At 37.4% G+C, this 24,918-nt stretch overlaps 1 protein-coding gene across 2 annotated transcripts in view; it reads right to left on the reverse strand.

The window, feature by feature from the left end:
* The window catches only part of DLG2 (discs large MAGUK scaffold protein 2), a 1,814,300-nt gene that overhangs the window by 281,021 nt on the left and 1,508,361 nt on the right, over window positions 1-24,918 (reverse strand). For both annotated transcript variants that reach the window (XM_046685982.1, XM_046685984.1), the window contains one exon: window positions 11,874-11,976. In XM_046685982.1, the coding sequence (XP_046541938.1) occupies window positions 11,874-11,976 (103 nt within the window). The remainder of the gene's footprint in view (window positions 1-11,873; window positions 11,977-24,918) is intronic.

The raw sequence follows: 24,918 nt of genomic DNA on the forward strand, positions 1-24,918 counted from the left end.
TTTTGCTGCTTGTTGCTAAGTCATAACAGCTGGGAATTATCACTAAAACTCTAACATCCCTCCTTTTGCTTCCTGGAAAGATCTCCTACAATGAATGATACCTTTTTGTAAGAAACTGAATATTTAAAAGAAAATAAAAATAAACTGAATATTTAAAAGAAAATAAAAATATTAAAAATTTGGATAAAGTAGGGTGTGATTATTTACATCACTAAGAAATCAATCATTCAAAAAGTATCTCCTAGTGAGCTTAAACAAAGAAGAATTTATGTATTCACTATCACATAATAAAGACAGATGATTAAATATCTTTATATGAAGATGTCTATTATATGAAACTAGGTAACTCTTGCACATATTTCCCAGGGAACAAGGTGGTTTTAACCTTGATTTCGGATCCCTTTAGGTTCCAGTGACCTCTTTAAAGGATATTAAGTGTTCCAAATTTTTCTAGAAAAAAACCGTACCAGTTAATGAAGAACAATCGCATGAAGGTTTCTTTTGGAACTTGTGATCTCTTGACAATTGACACAGCATATTGGGTATTATGACAGCTGCATTTAAAGAAATCTAATATTTATAAAATTATTTCTGATTTGCAAAAATATTATAAGGTATAAGGAGCAGATATAACCGGCAACCGAATTAAGAAATGACTATTTTTTATTCATTAACTTTCCAGACTATTAAGCATCTTCCTATTAAGCATTTTTTTCTCCTTTAAAACATTTTGAATAAGATTTACCTATATTCCTCTAGTTTCAGTTTTTATTTAAATAAGTTACTCATTCACTAAATGGCTGCCTTTAAGGGCAAGGGGAAATGAGGTCAATGGAGATGAAGTGGAAATGAGACTCCTCAGTGTACAATTTTTAATATTATTTTGATTTTTGAACCCTCAGAATTATATTACTATGAAAAATAAAGTGATATACCATCAAACATTCACCCGCCAAACAAACATAAATAAGTTTTCTCAAAATATGTTTACTTAGCAAACTTATGGAAAGCCTGACAATTCTAGATTGATTCAACTATTCTTATTTGGATAAAAGAAATATAAAAGAGTATGATGCTGAAGAGTATTTGAAGAACCGTATGAAGCACAAGAAGCAGAATCGGAGGATCTGGCTGTAAACTCAGCTCACGGCACTTACTAGTGACCTTGGGCAAGTCACTTAACTTTACTGAGCTTCACTTTCCTTATCGATGAATTAGAATGACGATAATACAACCTATCTAGTCACCTCTTGGAATTGTTCTGTAGCTCCGATGAGAAACTGCAAAGTCTTAAACGTGTGCTAGTTAATATTTTATATTTTATTTAATGTTTCCGAGACTTACAAAGATACACAAAGCCACTATTAGGTTCATTGGGAAAAAAGTCTATTTGTTTGCTTAATTTTTGGCTTTCACACACCAAACAATGAAAGCAAAACTGAGAGTGTCTTTGTCTTTGGCAGCCTGGTCAGCAGTGATGCCAGAATCAATCTTGGGACCACATAAGATATTCTCTTGGATGCAAAATCAATGTTTGGGAGCTCAAGCTAACTAACATGATTCCTAATAGGCATTTCAGCAAGGATGAATTTGCTCTGCCACCTACAGTTCAAGAGAAACTGCAAGGCATGACGTCTATTTAGCTCACTCATTCATTCTACAACTATTTTTTGAGTGCCCACCATGTGCCAGGCACTGGTCTAGGCCTTGAGGACACAGCAGTGAGCGAAACAGACAAAACTTGATGGTCTCATGGGGTTTACATTCTAGTGGAAAATTAACTGAGCCTACAGTTTTTTAGATCCTAACCACACACACACCTTAATTTGGACAGCTTTTCTTGCCTTCTGCTAGAACAGCTTAAAACTCTTCTTTTTGGTGGCAGAATCCTTGCTTCACATATCTAAGATCAAACATTAAAAACAAAGTCTTCTCTGGATGGAGTGGGGCTGAGGCCAGGGCCCACGGTGTATCTTCCCATAATGCCCCACCCCCTGTTCCTGAAATTCTTTCACTGGACCTCAGGACTCTTCAGAGAGCAGTTTATTTGACAATCCCACACAGGGAATTATTTCCACATTAATTTTGTTACCGAAAGAAATCCTTCAAAAACCTATATCCACAGTCTCCCAAGGGCTTTTGCAAGTTCCTTTCCCTTTCTGGGTCTGCTTCTCTCTCTCCACATAATAACCACATTATAGGCTGTCTCGTGTTTCTGATAATTCCCATAATAATGACAGTTACCACTTACCGAAGATGTGCTATTTGTTAGGAACTGTGCTTAGCATTTTACATGCATTGATTCATTTCATCTTTAAAATTGCCCCATGAGATAGGTGTGAATCCTCATTTTACAGATAAAGAATGATATTCCAAGAGGTGAAGTAATTTATCCAAAGTGACACAGTTGTTAACGGTAGAGTTGGAATCTGAATCACATCTATCTGATTTCATAGTAGGAACTCTTAACCACTAACCCTTCCCAAAGTCTGTGAAGCTCTTTGACCCTCTCAGGGGTAGTTCTAAGCACAGGGCAAGGCTCTGATTAGCGCAGAGGGGAATGCAGTGTTTACTCAAACAAGCCTGCTGTTGAGGGTTGTGACACCAGCCATCACTCAGGGACTCCCTACTACCTTCCAGACATTCTACATCCATTTTCTCCAGTTCTTTCAGCAACTTTGGGAGGTAAATATGATCATCTCTGTGTAATAGGTGAAGAATTTCAGGCTCAGAGAGGTTGCATATAAACAGAGACCGTATGCAATAAATTGTTAATTTTTAAAACCCCAATAAGCAATAATTGCTTCTACTTGAATTAAACTTAAAACCATTATTGGAGGGTCCAAGTCCTCTTGGACACAGAGAGAGCAATTTCCACAGACGTGGATCTTTCCTCTTCCTACAAGTAGGTAAAAGAAGAATTTCCATGTTTTAAAATGTGTGGAATAAAAAGAGAACATTTAGAAATTATCTGCTTGTAATTATTGTTCTTGGACAACAAGTTTTAATTAAAAGGCACAGTAAATTAAATTTCACAGAATGTCATCTGAAAGAGCCTTAAAAATAATCTCTCTAACCATCTTAATCGCCAAACAAGGGAATCAATGTTCAGAAAGGTGATGGGTTTAGGCGTGGTCAATAAAACCTTGGCTGCAGAGTCAGGGAAAGAAGAAAGATGCTTCATTACTCATTATTAAATTAAATTAAGTAGGGGGATATTCAAACAGATGTGGGAGTAAACTAGGCTAGACACCCAGAATATGGAGTTAAGTTCAAAGGTAATGGTTTATATTTCTCTTCTGTTTTTTTCTGTAGAATATTCTTTTATAGTTCTCTAATATCTTGAAATTCTATATCAAACAAAATGTTTATATAATGAAGATCTATGTTCATTTTGTAATACGTGTATAGTCAAGAATAGGATTAGAACCCTTTATTTTTACATATTTGATCTGGGTGTTTCTAATGACAAGTATGGATCTAAGAGATCTTGGTTATCAAAATGCCTCAAAAAAAAAATGTGTCTAGCACAAGGACTTATTTAGCCTCTTTCAGTATTAACGAAATCACATTAATAAAATCACAAGATGAGACACCCAAAGTTCATTATATTTAACTATGGAACAAGAGTTATGGAGATGGGAATAGGGATAACATAGTGGGAGGAGGCATGACATATGATCAGTTTTGTAAATATTTTTAACCCCCTTGATATGAATTTGAGTTGTTGTATTCCCAAGATAGATAATGAGGTCAAGAAAGTTTTCTAAGAGGCAGGAAGTGATATTTCTCTTTGTCTTCATTACATTTCTTGGTCCAAACTAGGGCATGGGCATGGAGAGAGGCATGCAGCATCATTAATCATTAAAGTATCTGGAGAAAAGCTCCCATGAATCTGCAGACTCTATTTGCATGAATCATCTTTTGGTCATGTCTATGGTGCTATGTGTTAGTTGGAGATTGGGAGGGAACAAATGCAACTAGAGAAGGCCAGAAAAAGGATACACTGAGTGAGGGGATATCTTGAGAGAGTTCTAGTTGCAGGAGGAGGCAGCATCTATTAGTGGAATGTGTATGTATGTGAGAGAGAGTTGTGGTGAAAGACAAGTCTAAGCAATAAAAATTCTAGAGTCATGTGAAGTTTTACTTAAGTTTCCTTTGTAATATTTTGGTAAAAGTTAGAACATGCCAACCAGATTAATTAAACCAGATTTAATGCAACATACTTGGAGAAATTTGATATATGGCAGTACAGACTATCACTAAGGATTAACTGGTTGATAATGAATAGATAGATGGATGAGTGGATGGACGGATGGATGGATGAAGGGTGCTGCAGGAAGAAGTTAGGATGGGAAAGAGGAAAATCATAATATATTTGAATTATTGATTGAACTATCAATATTCCCAGATTGGTGGTTATTTTTTAATTAACAATAATTGCTTACATTTTTAAAGCTCTCTTACATACATCATTTAACTGTGATACATGAACAATAGCAATTAACAATACTAACAAGCTAGAAATGAAAGTGAAGTTTCATACATGAGAAAGCCCTGAGACTCCATGGGAATTTTTTTTAACCCCTTTATGTTAATTTGATCATAACAATCTTATTGGATTAGATTTCTTGGGTTATTTAAGCCATCTGTCATCATAGCTACTATAGTGAATTCAAAGAATTAAGGAATTACTAGCTACGCAGCCAGCTTCAGCTTTAGTACCTATGACAACTTTTAAGGTATTGAACTGCTTTCCTATCTGGATGCTGACTGAGCTTCAGCTTCCCCAGCTGTGAAATGAGGAAGGTAGACAAGACGATCTTTAAAGATTCTTCCAATTCTTAACTTCTATTTCTCAATGATTCTAGTTAAACGGCACAAAATGCATCAAGGTAACTAGATTGCACATTCGTTTCCTCTTAAAGAATGCAAAAAATGCACAGAAAAAAATGTTATGTTAGTGACAAAATGTTCAAGTGGTGGAATTCATGCTTCTATACCCACTAAGGTCCGAGGTTGGGGTCATGGTTTTTTAAATCTAGAATTTAACAACTAGAGGATTATTCCGATAATATCTTACTCATCCTAACCTTTTTTTAATGGGTGAGAAAACTGAGACTCAGAAAGATGAATAACTACCACAAAATCACACAGCTAGAGTTAGAGTTAGCACTAGAATACTGATCTTCTCTTCCCACTCCAGAGGCTTGCACAGTACTTTCCATTCCAAAGCTCATCTTAAATGTTCCCTGATGATGTTGATGCAATTTCTGACCCAGACCCACAGCTGGACTTCATGAATCCTGCTTGGGCATTTAAGATGCAGTTCTTTGCACTAAGAAAATATTTCAACATGCCACAGCTGCTCATTCATATGCATAAACTTATATAGATATTGATTTAAAGAAAGAATTATAGCTCGCATTGTAAGTAAGCTTCTTGCATATTGTACATACTCTCATTCCTGAGAACTTTCAAGTATGGAAGGTGTCTATATTCTTCAGAGGGTAAATTACGTATTCATTTCAAGCTTTCACCATGTCTTTGACCCAATGGAGAAATGCATCAGGGGGCCCAGCACTGGTTTAAGCTTGGTGACGTAATTCAGAGTGGTTGCTCTCAGTAAGATCAGGGTTTCACTTAATGCTAAAAAGAATAGATACTTTTCTTTCTGAATTAGCTTCACAATTTAAAAGGAGTGAAAAAGATTATTTAAGTGAACTTCTGCTTTAATATATAGCAAGTTACTCAAAGAAATTTTATAATGATGCCTTAATGACTTTCTTTTGCTTCATAGGGCCATCCATCAGGATGGGTTTCGATCTTCCCTCATTGCAACTCACTGCTTCTTTATTCACCTGAAGGAGAGGCCATAATTAAAGAGAATGAAGTCTGAATAGGTTCATTGTCTCACTAGCTGAGGAGTTCCAGCAAGATGTTTGAATTTGCTTGATAATCTGTATTTAGAGGGGAGGGACAGGCAAAGCAGACGTGAATGACACATGAACTTCTTAGTTCCCCTGCAGCCTGACCAGTCCCTGGTAAAACCACTGAGGCATGACCACATGCCAGAAATCAAACCTGGTGATGCAGCTTCATGTGACTTTGCCCAGTACTCCAGGTAGAGGGAGTCCCCCCAGTAGTGACAAATGACAATTTTTGCAGGGTCCTTAAGTATTCTAGAGCAGTGCTTCAGACTTTAATGTACATACAAATAACCAGTGGGTCTTGAGAAAATGCGAATTCTGACTTAGCAGGCCTGGGTTGGGGCTCAAGATTGTGCATTTCCAACAAGCTCTCAGTTGATATTTATGCTGCTAGTTTATGGACCACACTTGGTAGACCAAGACTCTAGAAGAATTCATTTCTTCCCCTAGCTTCCTGCATGGCTTACTCTTGCACTTCTTTTAGGTATATGCTGAAATATCACCTTATTGGCAAGATCTTCTCCACCCACCGTATAGCTCTCTGTCACTAACACCTTTATCCTTCTTCATATTTATTTACACTACTTATCACCATCAGACAAATGTTATACTTCGAGAGGGCCTCTTTTAATTCACTGCTTTATCATTTCCCTAGAACACTGACTGAGGCACAGTAAGTGTTCAGTAAAAGATATCTATTGAGTGAGTGAATGTATAAATGAACCACATGGTCACTCTGCCACAATTCCATAAACCAGACCACACTTATGAGTCTCCAGGCAATAATCAACTCTGTACTTTGGGCTTTTCTTTTAGGAACTCAAGTATTCCATTAAAGAATAAAAGGTGGGGGAAATCAGCCCTCTCCATTGTCTACTCAAGTCTCTGCTCGCTGAGCTGATGGGGACCCCCATGGACTTCCTCGTTCCTACTTTCAGGCCTTTCTGAAGCCTTTGCAGTGTCCCCAACAATGCCCTGAATAGTCAGATTAAAGGCAAGAGGACATTGATGGCTTTCACAAGGACAACTTGGCAATTAATTATCTCCACTTTGTGCTTCATCTAACAACTTGTATTGTTTATTTGGTTCTCCTGGTGAATATCTAGTGGTTTAGCATTTCAATCCCAGTCAGTAATCTTGCACTAAATATAAGTATTATTATATTAATGAGAAGGCAACAAATGCTGTAAAGATTTGCCCCAATCTGACCCAGGGGAATGCTGTTAGACCCTTTTTGACAAATGTATAATTAGGTTGCAATCAATGCCTTTTTAATTCATCAATGATGTTAAAGTTGAGTTTCTGAACTTTAAAAAATGTTAGAGCTTTAATCATCTTTTCTTTGTGCTATTTTATAGAGTAACAGCTGTAGATTTTCTGCAATGCGGGAGAATGAGAATTTATTCACTAGGGTTGCTAAAGATTTTGTACTAAAAAACAAAAGGCACCATCTAAAACTGCACCAACACCAGATGTCCAATCTTGGGATTCATTTACCATTTCTGCATCTAATATAAAAACTCCAGGCCATTCATTCAATATTCATTCAGCAAATATTTCTTAAGCACTTACTATTAATATTTGCCAACACACTGAAGATACAATATTGCATTTCTAAAACAAGGAGAGACTCACTTGATAACTCTTTAATAAAGCATAGTCAAATTCATATTGAGCAAATTAACACGGGAGATCTAGAGGGTTTTTGCCTTCCCGAAGCCTCTTTGCTTTCCACTTACTTGAGTGGAGAAACATACAAATCATGATAAGGGACATATCAGGTGTCTGAATACAGGTCTAGGGAGCTCAGAGAAAGAATCAATCAACATTGACTTAGCAGATTAAAGATAGCCTCATAGTGGAATTGACATCTGAGTGCCCTCAAGATGAGTAGGAATCCTCATGGAAAGGGAGAAAAGGGAATGTCAGGTAGAAGAACTCACATAAGTAAAGGCCCAGAAACATGACCATTTAGGATCAAGTGGAGGAGCAGGGAGCAGTCCTGTGCAGCGATGGGGGAGTGAAAAAGGATGATGCTGGTGGGTGGTGGTGGGGTGAGTGAGAAGGGAGCATGGAGGTTAGCTGTGACCATATTGTGAAGGGAAAGAAGTTTTTGCACAGGCGTCTTGGGGTCATATCTTTTAGAAGGATAATTCCTAAAGCAATGTGGAAGGTGATTGGCAAGGGTAAGAAAAGGGGTATAGGGGCCAGCCCGGTGGCGTAGTTGTTGGGTTTGTGTGTTCCACTTCAGCAGCCCAAGGTTCACAGGTTTGGATCCAGGGTGCAGACCTACACACTGCTCATAAAGCCATGCTGTGGCAGCATCTAACATACAAAATGGAAGAAGATTGGCACAGATGTTAGCTCAGCAACAATCTTCCTCAAGCAAAAAGAGGAAAATTGGCAACAGATGTTAGCTCAGGGCTAATCTTCCTCACCAAAAAAGAAAAGGGGTATAGTATATACGTATGTGTGTATGTGGGGGGAGGGCACTGTGTTTCCTTTTTTGAAATAGTCTTGGAGTAACTTCACTAACAATATAGGTAATTGAAGTATTTACAAGAATTAACTTCCCATATTGCTTAAGCAGAATTATTCTGGAAGTATCAGAAACATGATCTTTTTGAAAAAAAGAAAGAAAGAGAGAAAACAACGTCATTATTTTCTTCCTATTATTAATGTAATTCATGTTAATTTCAAAGTAAATATGTGATTAAAAATTGGATCATAAAAGATCGTAAAAATGAATCATAATCACACTACTAGAAAGAAACATTGTTGGCATGTGACTCTTCAAATGTGGCTTCATTCCCACCACCTAGAACAAGACATTGAAAAAGACTGATGATAGATAGAGTAATTCAGACAACTAGGGCCAAGCTCATTTCAAGCAGAAGTGAGTATAACAACTTTGGCCTTACTTCGCACAGTGAAACTTGCCAAGGAAGACATTTATTGCTACATTATGATAATTATAAATTATTTGTAATTATTTCAAAAAGTATGCTAAGTACTATGAAAAGCACAGTTGGAAATGGTTTTATATTTGGCAGTACACACTTGTTTAGCACTTGTTTTCTGCTTTGGAGCAGAAAATGAAAAAGTGCAAGGAATAAAAATAAATCCTTTCAGTCTTCAATTACCTTCAAGTGGAAACTCAAGTAGTGAAGGATGTAAACTTTTATTCATTAGTTTAGCAGCTCTTTAAAAATACCAATTATATGTACAACACTAGAGATAGATTTGTCAGTGAACAAAATATAGATTTTGTACCTGCACACATGGAGCACACAATCCTATGTAGTTTAGCAAAATATTCTTTCTCCCTGCTCTCCGGAATAGAAATCACACCCATTTTTCAAGGTCTGGCTCTGTTCCCCCATTTCCATGAAGTATTCTTGCACTGTTCTGGCTCCTGCAGGTTTGTTCCTTCTCTGACATTCCATAGTTCTCAGAGATTATGCCATTATCAAACAATTTTGGTCCTATATCATCAAGAGCTGATCTCTATTAAAAGTATCAAAGTCCTTTCTCCTCAATAAGATAAAAAATTCCCTAAAGACAAAGACTTGAGATGGAGGTAAGGGCCAAATTTTCTGAATATCTAGTAATACTGTGCAATGTAGAATATTCTTGAAAACAACATTTGAATGTAACTGAAAAACTGATTTATTGGAGGCCTGGTTCTTAAACATACCAAAAAAGATACCCATAAAATTTGTCTTAGCATGGACGCTTTATAATACTGGAGCAAATGAAGGGGACTTGGTGAGAATTTCCTAATGGAACCTCAAGGCATACTCTTCTTCTCATTAGTTACTTTAAATTAGTTACTTAATGAAATTGTTCATTATTTCCTAAAGATGTTATATAATTTAAATGTCCCTAAATGACCTAAACAACAATCCAATCAGTTTTCTATTTCAAACAACAGTTAAATTGAGGTTCAGTTAAACATTAAGTTTGCAAAGAGGGAAAAAAGTTTGCTTGATGTTGCATTAACTCATTTCCAACTGATTTAAAGCTGCGACCGATTAGGATACAGTGAGACTATTAAAATAGGGAAGTCATTCTGGGAGTCTGATCTGTACTTCGACATTGTGAAATACGCCTGTGTTATTTGCAGATTTCTTCAGAAGCACTTTAAAAATTGATTTGTATGATTTATAAGACATGCTTTGAACAGGCATCTTGACAAAGTACAGCATAGTAGCTAAATTAAGTATATTGCTTAAATTGCAAAGTTGTAAGGAAGCATAAGAAAATTTATGCTGAGAGAACTAGGACATACTTGTCCTTTATTGTAACCTTTAAAGTTTGAAATCACTCTGTTCAAGATTACTGGAATGGTTACCTTCACTATCAAGAGCTTCTAATTGGTGTAACCGTAGTTCTGACCATCCTATCAGTCTACAGAATTGTTTGAGATAAGATTTTTCAGAAATGGGAAAATAGCCAGGGATATTTATATCATGTGCCAGGTTATGATGAAGGGCATAGAATTTGAGATGAAAAGAAAACAGCTGTCAAGAAAGTGGAAGAACCCTATGAAAAAGTTCTTACTCTATATGAAGTAGAATTTGTTCATCAAATTATCCTAACCCAGATCTTTTCATTTTTTTTGTTTTACAGCGGATAATATAGGAGCCATGTATTCATTTGAGAAGACATATGTACTAATTTTTAAGAAGTAGAAAGACTTCTCAAAACCACCTGGAAAGAATATGTTCCCTTGTGTCATCATCCATCTTTGACAATCATACATCCTCTCTTCCCCAGCTCTCTGGCCATATCTGGCCTAGGCCAGGAGGAGAAAGCATTTAATACTTTTTTTAAAAAAAAATAACAAGTACAAATTCTAATTCTAAAGTCAGGCAAAGCGAAGGTAACATGCCAAAATACATGTGGTAGAATGTTCTCTTTATTTTAACATAAAGCATGTGTTTGGCAACCATTAATGGTAAAATCTAAGATGTCGCAGGCAAGGTACAAACCTCAGTCTTCCAAACATCAACAGACTAGTTGACATTAAGAAAGAATCATCTGAAAAGTTCAGGGAAGCTCTTTATACCCACATGCACAAAGGCTCTCCCTTCTTGGCATCTTGTGCTTTCATGTTCAGCTGTTTAATACTCCTCTCAGCCAGCCATGTGGACCAAAAGCAATTAACTACATTTCCTGAAGACAGAAAGCATATTCCTCTGTTTTTTTTAGAAAGTCTAGCCCACACTTGTGTGCTTAACTATGTTTCATTAACAAAGAAGCAATCTATATACAAACTCGCTACGAAATCAACCACACAATAGGTAACATCCCAGTTGTCTCATTGAGCCTCATTCTGATCACAGAAACAGATGTTGAAACAAACCAAAGAGCAGGGTATGGCTAATCCAATTTAGGATGTCTCATCAAGTCTCAGTTGGCTAATCTAGTTTATGACATCTCACCAAGTCTCAGGGTTTACAGTGATGTATTCCAAACAACGGAAAGGCGGAAAAAAAATCCACATCAAAGGCATCCGAAAACCATGTTAGTGTTAATAAGAGTTAATGCTGCAAGAAAAGAATATGGCCTACTGATCATGGTCTACTTCTGTAGATGAACTCTCCCCTCCTTGCTTCCTAAATCTTAATTGTTTATATAGTATCCATTGCTGACCAAAAGTATGTACCAGATAAGAATATAAATGAAATAAAGCCGATGCTAGTTGTTGTTTATTTGACTTTAGATTTCAAACAGGTCTTTCTAACTGTCTGATGTTTTCCTTGGAAGATTAAGGGTAACAAAGCCTCATGTCCTCTGAAGATGAAGCATCGATTTTTCACCATAGGTAGTTTTAAAAAAACATTGTTGGTGGTGACTGGTTACTACAGGAGTTCATAAATGCAGGTACACGTCACACAGAAACATATCAGAACATTATAAGTTTGGGTTCTCACTGACCTTCAGGTTGGTATTGTGCTATAATCGTCACCGTCTGTCCAGCCCCCTTTAGCGCAGCAGCAGCCTGTTCATGGGATGCTCCACGGAGGTCAATGCCATTCACCTGAAAGAGAGAAGCCAGAGAATTTTGGTGTCTCGTAAGGCATATTATTCTGACAGACAGAGGAAAGTTTCCCCAAACTAAGAGGCTGTCTAAGATTATATCACCTGCCTCAAAACTACTCATGTCCTATCCAGGCATTTGAGTGTTAACTTAGCAAGTTTCACATTCCTGATAACTTTTAGTTAGCAGACACATGAAATTTCATCTTCTGGTGTTTGTGCCATGGTCTGACTTGGTTGAAACTTTTCTATCTACCCATATCCACTAGGATTTTAGTGTCTGCTTTTAATATGCCTTTGTGAGTTTCCTAGATTTCTGGGGTAGATAGGAGCCTTCAGAATTAGAGGGAAAACAGGATAATAAAGAGAGACACATGTAATGTACATAGAAAAGTATGTGCTGACAGATTAATATATTCAGATGAGGTTCTGGGGAGACTGTACGGCATGGGGCTGGCTTCCTGCCAAATCCCTCTCTGGTCATATGCCTATTCCTGTTGTCCTGAGCTTAGTTAGACAGCCCTGAGCCTTGTTCCGAAATAAACTTGACTGTCTCATTTCTCATGCACAATTCCAGAATGAATTCTGACAAAATGAAACAAAGAACACCAGGAGTTTATGTTGCTGGGGCTAACTCCCATTTTGGGGCCCACGCCAAAGAGAAACAGAGCAACTAAAAAACAAGCACAAAACTCTGCCAAGAGGGAAAAATCATTCTGAAGTCAAATTTAATGAGAAACAAAAGCTAAAGTGTTTCATGAATCAATTCAGTCTAAGTCAACCCAATGTAATTATTGAGTGCTTTCCAATGACAGGGATCTCTCTACCCCAGGAAAGGGATGGTGGGTAGGGAACAAACGTGAATAAGAGAAGCCCCTGGGAAGCTTTTCTGCTTCAACTGAACACACGGTAGGTCCAGTTTTCTAATCTATACAGAGTTAGGTTTTTGCAGATGATATCAGAATTCTACTTCCTTTTATTTACAGGGAAGATAGCTATGGTCCATGAAGAAGAATAAAAGAACAGATGAGCTTATCTACACATAAAATAAAGACTTATCTTGCCTCTCATCAATCCTCTTTGACAATGATATTGGGTGGTGGGTGGAGGGTTAACCACTGTGTTTCCGTATCAGGCCTGGAACATCTGTAATCTTCAATTCCACATCCCGGACATCTCATAATAACTTTGTTAGAGTCTCCAACAGAGTACTCACTGTTATAATTTTCCTTGCCTCTCCCCTGGCTCTCAAGTATGATGAACTCCTTACTAAAAGCATTGATCACACAGTAATTGAGAAGTTCATTGAGTTAGGCTTGGTGTGGCTGTGCCACTCACTACCTGAGTGACTGTCATATCACCTCTCTGAGCCTCAGTTTTCTCCTGCCTCAGAGAGAAGGGACTGTAAGGCTCTCTGAGTCTAAAACTTTCTTTAACTATAAAATTCTAGATCTACTCCCTGGTAGGTGACCATTATTTCAGAGACTGTCTAAGCATTAATGAGTCAGAAGTCTGACTCAGAGAGCCGGAAGAGACAGGAAAAGTAATTTGATCTAGGCTCCTGCCTACAGGAAGCTGAATACACACACTTCACGGGCCAGACAATCTTTTGTCAAACAATCAGGGTTAGCTTTTTATTAAAAAATAATATATGATCGTGGTAAACGAATTCTAATGTTTCAGAAAGATATAAGAGGAAAAGTAAAAAGTCCCCTCACCATCTCCACTGTTAGCAGTTTCTTGTATACTTTTTAGAAATCTACTATATGCACATACAAACACATGATTTTATCTCTACTCTGTTTCCTTCTCTCTATATTTTAATAGGTTAAAATACTATCACATTTTTATTTAAATGAATAGGATCATATCATATATATAATTCTACAACTTGCTTTTCTTTTTGCTTTTTATTTAACAATATCTCAGACACCTTCTATATCAGCTCACATCATTCTACTCTATTAATGGAGTCTAGTATTCATGGTATAAATGTACCAGAATTTTCTCAATAAGATTTCTCTTAATGTGGTTAAGGCTATTTATAGCTTTTTACTACTGCCAATGCTCATGACAGTGTTTCTGAAGGATAAATTCTCTGGAAATAGACTTCCTAGGTCAAAGGGCATATGCATTATTTGTTTCTTTTAATTTGCTGTTGTACACTTTTAAATGATTATTTTTTCACTAAACAAACACAAACTAATAAAGAAGAAAACAAAAACCGGCCATATCTCATTGCTCAGATAATGCATCAATATCCAAAAATAAAATCAATATATGTACATGATGCACAGACCTGAAAATTAAAGCAATACAAAAAAGCATAAAAACAAAAGCCTCCTCTTCATTCTTGTTACACTCTCCAAAGGTAACTGGGTTGATGGCTTTTTCATACACTATCAAATATTTTTGTATTTTTGTATTCTTATATATACTACCAATTATTTAGCAGGTTTATAAAATACATAAATAATTTAAAAATTTTGTACCAATAAGATCGTATTTTACCCATTGTTTTATACTTTGATTTTTTCCTCTTACAAATACAGATGGTCCCTGACTTATGATGGTTCAACTTATGATTTTTAGACTGTAGGATGGTGTGAAATCGATATGCACTCAGTAGAAACCATGCTTTGAATTTTGAAGTTTGATCTTTTCCCGGGCTAGTGATCTGTGGTACAACACTCTCTTATGATGCTGGGCTGTGGCAGCGAGCTGCAGATCCCAGTCAGCCATGTGACCACAAGGGTAAATAACTGACACACTTACAACCATTTTGTACCCACACAACCATTCTGTTTTTCACTTTCAGTGTAGTATTCAATAAATTACATGAGATATTCAACACTTTATTATAAAATAGGCTTTGTGTTAGATGATTTTTCCCAGCTGTAGGCTAACATCAGTGTTCTGAGCACATTTAGGCAAGCTAGGCTAAGCTATGATATTTGGTAGGTTAGATATATTAAATGCTTGTTCAACTTCTGATATTTTCAACTTCTGGTGGGTTTTTTGGACATAACCTCAGCATAAGTCAAGGAAGATCTATATATTTTAGACAGCTTTGTTCATTCACATATTCTTATACATTATCTCATTCTTTTTTAATAACTGTGGAGTGTTCTATTATTTAATGTAAAACAATTTACATAAACCCTTAGAGCACTTTAATATTTTGCTATTACAGACAATGCTGTAATAAATAATGTAATAAATATCATCTAATAATAAGTTGTTGGATAAAGAGTATTAGTGTTAAATTTTTATAGCTATTGCTAAATTGCCTCCAAAAAATGTAGCATTAATTTATACTCCCATAAATAATATGATTGTCTACTTCCTCACACTCTTGTAAAAATTGCACATATCCCAACATTTGACCTCTGCCATTCTGATTGGTAGACAACTGTATTTTTAAATTTTGCATTTCTTCAATTATGAGATTAAACACCTTTTTATATGTTCATTGGTTATTCACATTTCTTTTTACATAAGACGCTCATTAACTTATTTTACCTATTTTTTGTTTGGATAGTTTGCTTAAGTTTACCTGCATATTAAGAATATTAGTGCTCCTTTTAGATAACCATTGCTAGTTTGTTACGTAGTTTGCTATTTGTATTTTGTATTATTGTATTTAACTAATCCCTTGTATGCCATTTCTTGCCATACAGAGTTTAAAATGTTTCATATACTCATATTTATCACTTTCTTCTTTTTTAACTTTTGAGTTATGTATCATATCTTCCCCTCTCGAATATATTTAACAAATTACCCATGTTTTCTTCCAGTACAACCATAGTTTAATTTTTAGCCATTTAATCTTTGATCTTTTTGAATATATTTTGGGGTTTGTTGTGAGAACAAGGTGAACGGCCACCCTTTCTTGGACCTTCCCTTTATAGCATCAAATTTCTACATCTTTCAATATTATAGTCATCCTCTAAATTTTTCACAGTTAGTGCACAAATCCTGAATCCTGAGTCCACCAGTTAAACCTAAGTAATTTGAGAAAGTCTTTTAGCTTCTTTTAACCTCAGCTTCCTTACCTGTATAATGGGTATAATACCTATCTACCTATCAGGGCTATTGCATAACTAAATGATACAGTATTTATAAAGCCCCTACCACAGAGCCTGGTACAAACAGACATTCAGAAAATAGTATCTATTATTGTTGTCAGTATTTCATCAAAGAGCTGTGATCATAAGTGATGAAATAAAATCTAATGGAAATTAACCAAAGCAGAAAATAATATATAAATTACTTCATGTTTTCTGTTCATTTGTTTGTGGTTTTAGGAACACGGAATTTCAGCAGTGGAAGAGCCCTAGAAACTTATTCATCTAGCGCTTACATATTAGAGATGATCTCATGGGGCAAGGGACTTGCCCCACGTTGTTTCAGAATTAGCACAGGATTAGGACCCTCCTGGAGCTCTCTTGCCCAGCCAGCCTTCATTCCACTGCAGCAGACATGCCCTACTATGTGTGTTTGCTTCCATTGGGCCAGTAATAACCAGATCTTGTTCATCTTAGGCCTAATTCTACATGAGTCTCTACATTTGTGCAGCAGTTAATGCTGGTGTTATCTGAAACAATATTCCAAACAATTGCTCACGTTTCTGTTGATTTTCCTCCCGGTTTTAGCACTTTCTCTTCTAGTCTTTCAAACTTTTCAAGGTCACTTTTTTTCTTTTTCTTTCTTTTTTTTTTGGTGAGGAAGATTCACCCTGAGCTAACATCTGTGCCAATCTGCCTCTACTTTGTATGTGGGATGCCTCCACAGCATGGCTGATGAGTGGAGCAGATCTGCGCCCAGGATCTGAACCTGTGAATCCAGGCTGCCAAAGCAGAGCACAAGGAACTTTAACCACTTGGCCATGGTGCCAGCCCTTCAAGGTCAGTTTGATTCTTATTTCTATCCCTGAGATTTCAGTTTTTATCAGTAATCTATGCTCAAATAACATTTTCAAAGGCATTCAAAAACAGTTTGCATCATTGTAGTGACATTTTAAAATACCAAGTGTGACACAGCCTCATATATTTATTATTTCTCTTTTGCTGCTTCAGTTTGAATTTCCTCTTCTTGAAGCATGGGCTGGGAATTGGATGCCATTAACTATTATTGAGATTAATAATGATAATCATTCTTAAAATTCATTGAGTATTGGACATGCTCGCATATATAGGAGATATCGATCTCCTTACTGAAGGTTAAACAGTTAGAAAGAGGCTAAGGATTTTAAACAATCTAACTAAAACTCCTGAGCTCTTAACTACCAACTCCTACTGTTCTTCCTTTAATATCCTGTCCAATCCCGAGGGTCTATGCCGACAAGATTCCAATTCTGAAACTTGCCTTTTAAGCTTCTGAGACTGACAGCACATGATTGTGTGTGGCACACTGGTTAGCTCTGCCATGGTCCCAAGCAACGTGGTTTAGACATAACGGCCCAACTTATAATGATCAGATCATGTAGGGCTGAAACTAAAGGCTTTGGGCAGGGGAGAAAATTCTATCTATTGCTACCTCCTTGTGTATACAACTGTCACTGGATGATAAAAAAATTAAATTCCATATATTATGACATCCTTTTCACAACCACGTTGGTGACAGAGAGAAATTTTAGCACTTCTAGTTGATTCAGGTAGTTGTAGGTTTTTCCCAGATGCTAATGTGAAGATGAATGGTGTACCACGTCCAGGATCGACATTTTTTCTTCTTGTTTTTAAAAGATGAGCATTACATTTGCTACTTCAGCCACCAGGGCCCCTGGCCTAGGACTCCAGGGCTTCCCTGAATAAATGTCTTTGTGTTGTCTAGAAATATCTATATATTTCTTAGAATTATAGAATGGATGATATCAGAATCAGAGAATTTCAGAAATAGGAGAGACTTTGTGATTGTCTTCAACCCCTGATGTATACCTTTAAGCTGTTCGGCCACATTATTCTTATGCCCTTGTCCTGTTCCATGTTGATTTTTTTCATTTCTCTGATTCGGGCATTTCTTTATCCTTGTGCATGCTCTTTTCCCTATCTAAAACATAATTTTTATCCCTTCCTCACGTGGAAAACTTCTCCTAGTCCTTAAAGATTCAGTCTGAACTGAATTGTGAAATGTGGTTACTTGTGAGCTCCTAAAGATAGGAGCTTGTCTTAGTGGAACTTGTGTCCCTAGCACAGTGCCTGGCAAACAGTAGGTGCATAATAACTGAAGAGGTGAGCGAGTGAATAAGCAAATAAATAAGTGAATAATATACTCTCCCTACATTATCCTTGGCAAATGCTCATTCAAGTTTATTTGACACTGGTGTCACACTGATGAAGAACTCACACTGTCTTTCAGGGAAATCCACTTATGGTCAAGTCTAGTGATAAAAAAAAAAGTTCTTTGTGTTGAATTTAAATCATCTTCCTGGTACTTTCCACCTCTGTGTTGTAGTTTTGCCCTCTAAGGGCTCATAGAATACTTCTTCTTTTCTATGAATTCTTCTTTTACATAGTCTTCTTTCTAATATTTGAAGGCAGTTTTCTCTTTTCCAGGTTAAATGACCTCGCTCTCTTCCCTAATCCTCCATATCATTCTCACCAAGTGACCATTTGCCTCTGCTTGCATACCTCCAGGGACAGAGAACTCTCTCCTTCTCTAGTCTGTCCATTTCATTTTGGGATGGCTCTTATAATTGATTTTTCTATCACCTTGATATTATTTAATAAGTCATCAGAGACTCAGCTGAGTGTACATGAAGTCAATTATGGCAACACAGATGCTCATTTATGACTATTATCCTGTAGTATGCACATAGTGTAGTACCTAGAGCTGAACACAGTGCTGATACAAATTTTTAAAAATATCCATTTTAGTCATTTTCTTTTCCAATTTAAGGAAAAAGTGAACTAGTGTGACACATAACCATGGTCAAGCAATTTACCATTCAGCAGAGGACAATGACAGGCAAACACATAATTAATGACCAGGTAGTAAGTGCTATGACAGAAAAAAGTCAGAATGCTCTGGGACTCAGAGAAGGGGCCCCTAATGAAGTAGGAGGAGATATAAGAAGGTTTTCTGAAGGAGGTGACATCAGAAGGAGATCTGAGTGAGTTATCCGGGTGAGGTTGCTGGGGGGCACCCACAGAAGGCTGTGGAGAAAGGGGTGGGCAGAGGAGTAGCAAGAGTATTCCAGGCACAGAGGCAGGCACAAACGAAGGTCTGGAGGTGAGGGAGGGTCTGGCGCATCTGAAGAAAGGAAAGAAAGCAGTTGTTACTGAAGGGCAGAGACGGGGGAAAGGAGAATGGGAAAGAGGTGAGAGATGGGGCAGGAGAAATGAAGGTGATGAAGATGAGGAGGATGGTGATGATGGTGACGAATGATGACGGTGGTGGTGACAGCTGACATGTGTGCACTTACTCCGTGGCAGGCACTGTTCTAAGCATTTCCTACACATTAATTCCCTTAACCCTCACAACAGCTCTACGAAGTAAGAACACACAACAATGCTCATTTTATAGAAGAGGACACTGGGGCACAGACAGATTAAATAACTTGTCCAAGGTTCCACTTCTAACATATGGCAAAGCCAGGAATCAAACCCAGACAATCTGGTTTAAGAGTCTGGACATATTACTGCCTCTCAAAGATCTGGCAGTAAAGGGCATGATAAGCCATTTTAGTGAATTTGAAGTTTATCTTGACAGCAACAGGGAGCAGTTTCTCAGATTAGAATGGAGAAATATTATTTTACCATCACCCTGTACCCCAGGAGTGTTTACAGCTAGAGAAAATGCAGGGAATATGCCAGAGGCATGTGTTATCGCCAGCCTGGCCCTGCTAGGAGCCTCCCAAGTTGAATTAATCTCTTTGGAGATGCTTCTCAGAAGGCAGCACCACTGCTCCTGGATTCTGAAGTTTTCCATCCCAGATCATGTCATCTGCCTGCTCTGAAAACAGTGTCATGAGATGAACACTGGGTTTAGACTCAGGAAGGTCAAGATTCAAATCTTGGTCCCAGCACTTACCAACTCCTCTATGACCTTAACACCTTTGAGCCTCAGTTTCCTGATAGGCAACATAAGAGATTAACCCTTATTTTGCTGGGTTGTTGTCAGGATGATTAGAGATAATGCAAATAAAGTACTTAATCAATGGTTGCTATTTGTATTACAGCATATCCATTATCTATGAAACCTGGACTTTAAAATGGCTTTTATCAGCAATAATAAAACCAAAGAATAGATTTGGTATAAGATTGTCTTGGAATAGAGTAGCTAAGAACTACAACCTTAACTGAATTATTAATTGTGAAAAAGGGGCCAGTGGGAAAGGGCTAGATAATTGGCACCAGATTTCAATTATAATTAGTCAAGTGCATAACACAGGGGACTGTTTCATGCAAATTATTTCACAATTGGGGGTCTGGCTGGTATGTGGGAGGGGGCGCAGGGAGGAAACTGGGGAAGAATCCAAACTATTTCTACTTTGAGAGAATAGGGATATTAAGATGAGTAGATGTATGACCAGTGAATTAAATAAATGTAGAAAGCTCCATCTTTTCTCAAGAGGGAAAAAAAAATCTGTTTTATTTTCCCGAAGTGATGCGATATAGTGAGGTGGAAATTTGGGTTCAGTTGCTAACTCTACCACTGAGTTACTCAGGTCAGTCAATGATTTGCTGCAGAAAATGGAAGGTGCTGGACCCCACCACCTCTAAGTCCCCTGTGATTGGAAATTCAATGATTTCCACCCCTTAAAAATAACATCTCAAAAGTATTTTACAGTTAGTAAAGTGTTTTCTCACTTTACATTTTTTACCAAATGAAGTGATAAGCAAAGATAATAAAAGCATTCACATGTATTAAGTGGTCCTTATCATATACTTGTGAAGGAGGCAAGGAAACTATAAATATCCCTTTTAATCTTGAATTGTGAGCAGGCTCGTGTGGCTGGCGTAGAGCGTGGAGAGAGAGAGAGGAGGAAAATGGTGCCAGCAGCAGTGGACCTTGAATGCCAGGTTAAGAAGTTTTGTCAATAGGTGGCCAGGGGAGGTTTTTACACAGGCATTTAACACAATTTGACTTGTGTTCAGTGAAAAGTTGGGGTTGAAGAACGGAGTGATCAAAAATAGGATACCCAGATGAGAGACTACTGCAATATTACAAATGGTAGATGATCAAGGTCTGAATTAGAAAAATGAGAATGGAATTGAGGGTGGGTAATGGGGCATAGACTTGAGAGAGGACACAGAGAGAGGTTCTATATAGCTATTCTCTTCTAATACTTCTGGGAACCAAATTGAGTTTGAATAATATTTATAGTGTTGAATGGATTAGAAATGGGAGATGAGAAAGGTGATTAGAGGGGTGATCATACCATCAATCTAAATGGAAACACAGAGTGGAAAGTGGGTTTGGACCAGAGGATAATGCATTTTGTTTTAGATGTGTTGAATTTGGTGTGTCTCGTGGCATCTACAATTTTGCAGGCAGTTGGAAAATATCTATCTGCAGCTTAGAGAAATAGTTAATGTTAATAATCATTTTAGTCTTAGTATTTCTGAGATCAGTACCCTGATCTGAGTAGACCCAGATGTAGAAGAGGTTGGCTGTACAAAATGGGGATAAGAGTACCCATTTCATAGAGTTGTTGTAAGGTTAAATTCATTAGTACATGTGAAACACTTAGGGCAGTGCCTGGTATATAGCACGGTATATAGCAAGGGCATGTAATTATTAGCTACTTTTCACCCCTTTCCTGACACACACAATGTACGAGGATGACTTGGGCTAGTATAAAATTATCTCAATAAAGACTCAGTAGACCAAGCAGAAGTGCTAGGGTTACAGGCATTGAAAAAGGAAGCATGATGCTCTGGAAAGCACTGTCCTAGGAGTTAGGAGTCCCGAGTTTCAGTCCCATCTTGCTGTTAGCGTATGTCACTTTGGGAAGTCCCTTTACCTCCCTGGGCCTCAGTTTCTTCATCTAGAATGAAAGCCTCATGCTAAATATCTGAGGTCCCTTCCAGTGCTTATAAACAAATATATTCTATGCTCAATATGTATTTTGTTGACAACTTGAGAAAAACAAACAATTCATTCAGTGTTAAACTTTTCAAATGCCCTCCAGCACGTCTCAGAGTGAATGAACTATAAATCGCATTTGAAGTGGAAATTTCTAATTAAGTTTCCCGTTCATCCTGGAGGCTGTTGCACTTGGTGGAGAGTGATAACATTTCTGACAGCAGCTGCATGAAAGCTCAAGACCAGAATCCTCCTGGAGCAGGGGCAAAATGTCCTGATACCGGATATTTACATGTCTTAGCAGTAAAAATGAACAATCCTTTTAAATTTGGCTTGCTGATGCAAAAATAGGCATATACTGAAAAAAAAAAGAAACAAAAACTTTAAAAATGTTTTGGTTTACCAGGGCATTTGTAGACAGCCAATAATTTTAAAGTCTTCAATTGAAAATGATAAGGTATAATTTGGCCATCCAAACCCAACTTACTATAGATGAAAAGACAGTAAATAACTTTTAGGATTCATGTGTTTTGAGTAACAAGGTAACCATAAGAATATGTAAACAAAAACAGTTAAAACCTTATACTATACAAATACAGGATGATACTAGTATCTCTGATTTTTCTCTTAACTCCAGAATTGTAAATCTACCTGCTTAGTTGACATCTCCAGTTGGATTTCCAAGATTTTTCGAACTCATCATACTCAAAATCGTTTATTTTCTCCCAAACCTATTTCTGGGGAACTTTTCTACCATTAGCAAATAGTAATACCACCACCCACTACTCAAACCACTCAACCAAGAACCTACAGGCCAAACTAATTCTCTTTCCCTCTCACCTCCCCGTGTAATCTATCAGCATGTCTGTTTACTCTAGTTCTAAGCCAAATTTCAATTCCATCCCCTTTTCTCCAACTCCACCCTGCTTCCCCTTGGTCAAGCCACCCTTTCTCTTGCGTATACTGCATTAGACTCTTGATTGAGCTCCCTGCTCTCATTCTGGTTCCCCCACCCTTCTCTATCCATTTTTGATCCAACAGTCAGAATGATCTTTTCAAAATGTATATCAGATCATGCCTCTCTCCTCCTAAATTTTTTCCACTGGTTTCTTGCTGTACTTTGAATACAATCCAAACTCCTCACCCTGATCTTGACCCATCCTTCCGATTCCATCTCATTCCATTCTTTGCCTCCCTCACTGTGGCATAGGCACAAGGACCTCCATTCTGCTTCACCTAAATCCCAGTTCTCTACAGCCTGAGGGCACTTGTGCCAGCTGTCTTTCAGACTGTAGTGCTCTTCCCTAGTTCTTTGCACATTTGATTCCTTATTTTCATGAGTCTCAGCTTAATGGCCAATTCCTCAGAGAGTTCATTGCTGCCTACCCTATTGAAAATAGCCTTCCAGTCTATCTTTAGCATCCTCCTTTAATTTCTAACAGAACTTAGGCCTACTTGATATTTCGTTTGTTTGTTATCTCATCCACCCCAAGAAAAGCTTCCTATGAATAGGGACTTTATCTCTTTACCTCCATACCTCTAATACCTAGAACACTACATAGATACTTAATGATATTTCTTGAATTAATAAATGAGTGTAACTATTAGATCACATAATTTAACTTAAATCATTAAAATTTATTTGACATTGTCTATTGCATACTTATTATAAGCCAGGTACTGATCAGAATCCTTTTCAGAAGGAATTCGTCATCTAGGGAGAGAATGGTTGATTAAATTGGACTCACTCAATCAGAATCTTTGAGGGTGGGGCCCAAGCATCGTTATTTTTAAAAGCTCTCTAATGACAGATGATCAATCAGATGTGGCACCTCTTGTGGAGATGTAGTTCTTTGTTCTCCTCTGTACTCTCACTGGTCCTTCATTCATGATATACGCGTTGATTTCAATCTCAAAATGTGCTACGACTGTTGGTTTACAAACTCTCTGGCCCTTTGGGGCTCTATCATCAATTAAGACTTGCCAGAATGGCTCAGGAACTTTCTTTATGGTATACTTTGAAAGGGAATACATGGACATGAAAAAACAGTAACCCATACAACCCACAAAAGACCTGTTCTCTTCATTCCAGGGCTCTGTCCTCCATATTGTGCTTTGTGCATGGGTCTCTGTTGATACAAGTGTCTCTCAGAACTGTGAGGCTATAGGTATCATGGTGGAGGTATCCCTGAAACCCCATCCTATGTCTCAGTGTCCTTGAAAACATTGTTGCTAAGGAATCACTCAGTTTCACATCATGCAGGTCTCAAAATTGCTCAGGCAAAGGACCACACTTGGGGGTGTGAGGCTAAATTCTTGCCCTCAAAGATTTGCTTCCCACCTCACCCTCTGAGCACTCCAGCCTGGGATGCGATGTGTGTGTGCTTCCAGGCTGACAGATCCCCTTAGGTTAGGGTCAAATTGGAGCTGAGGTCTTTTCTTGAGAGATGGTGGTAATAAAAGCAACCTTTTGAGTTTGCTCAACGTGTGTTCCCCTTTGAAATCAGTGGACTGAATGAAAATGCTCAATTATTTTTTAAAAAATTAGTTTTCTGTGTTCCTGATATTAAATTATCATTAATTTAATGTACTGTTAAAATACCATCAACAGGGAATTGATTAAATAAATTATGAAACATCTGTATAATGGATCACTATACAGCCATTAAAAACAATGGCATACATGTCTAACATTCTGATACTGAAAAATATCCATCATATATTGCTAAATTAAAAAAAAAACATTTTGAAAAACTTTATGTATCTATAACTCCAGTTGTTTAAAAGAAAATAGAAAAGGATATATGATCTTATAGAGAATGTCTGAAAGGTTATACAACCAAATGCTAACAGAAATTTCAAAGGGCTATGGTGCTGAGGCGGGGGTAGAGGAGAAATGCTGAAGAGGGGAGAA

This window comes from Equus quagga, chromosome 14 (assembly GCF_021613505.1).
Source record: "Equus quagga isolate Etosha38 chromosome 14, UCLA_HA_Equagga_1.0, whole genome shotgun sequence".
Taxonomy (NCBI): Eukaryota; Metazoa; Chordata; class Mammalia; order Perissodactyla; family Equidae; genus Equus; species Equus quagga.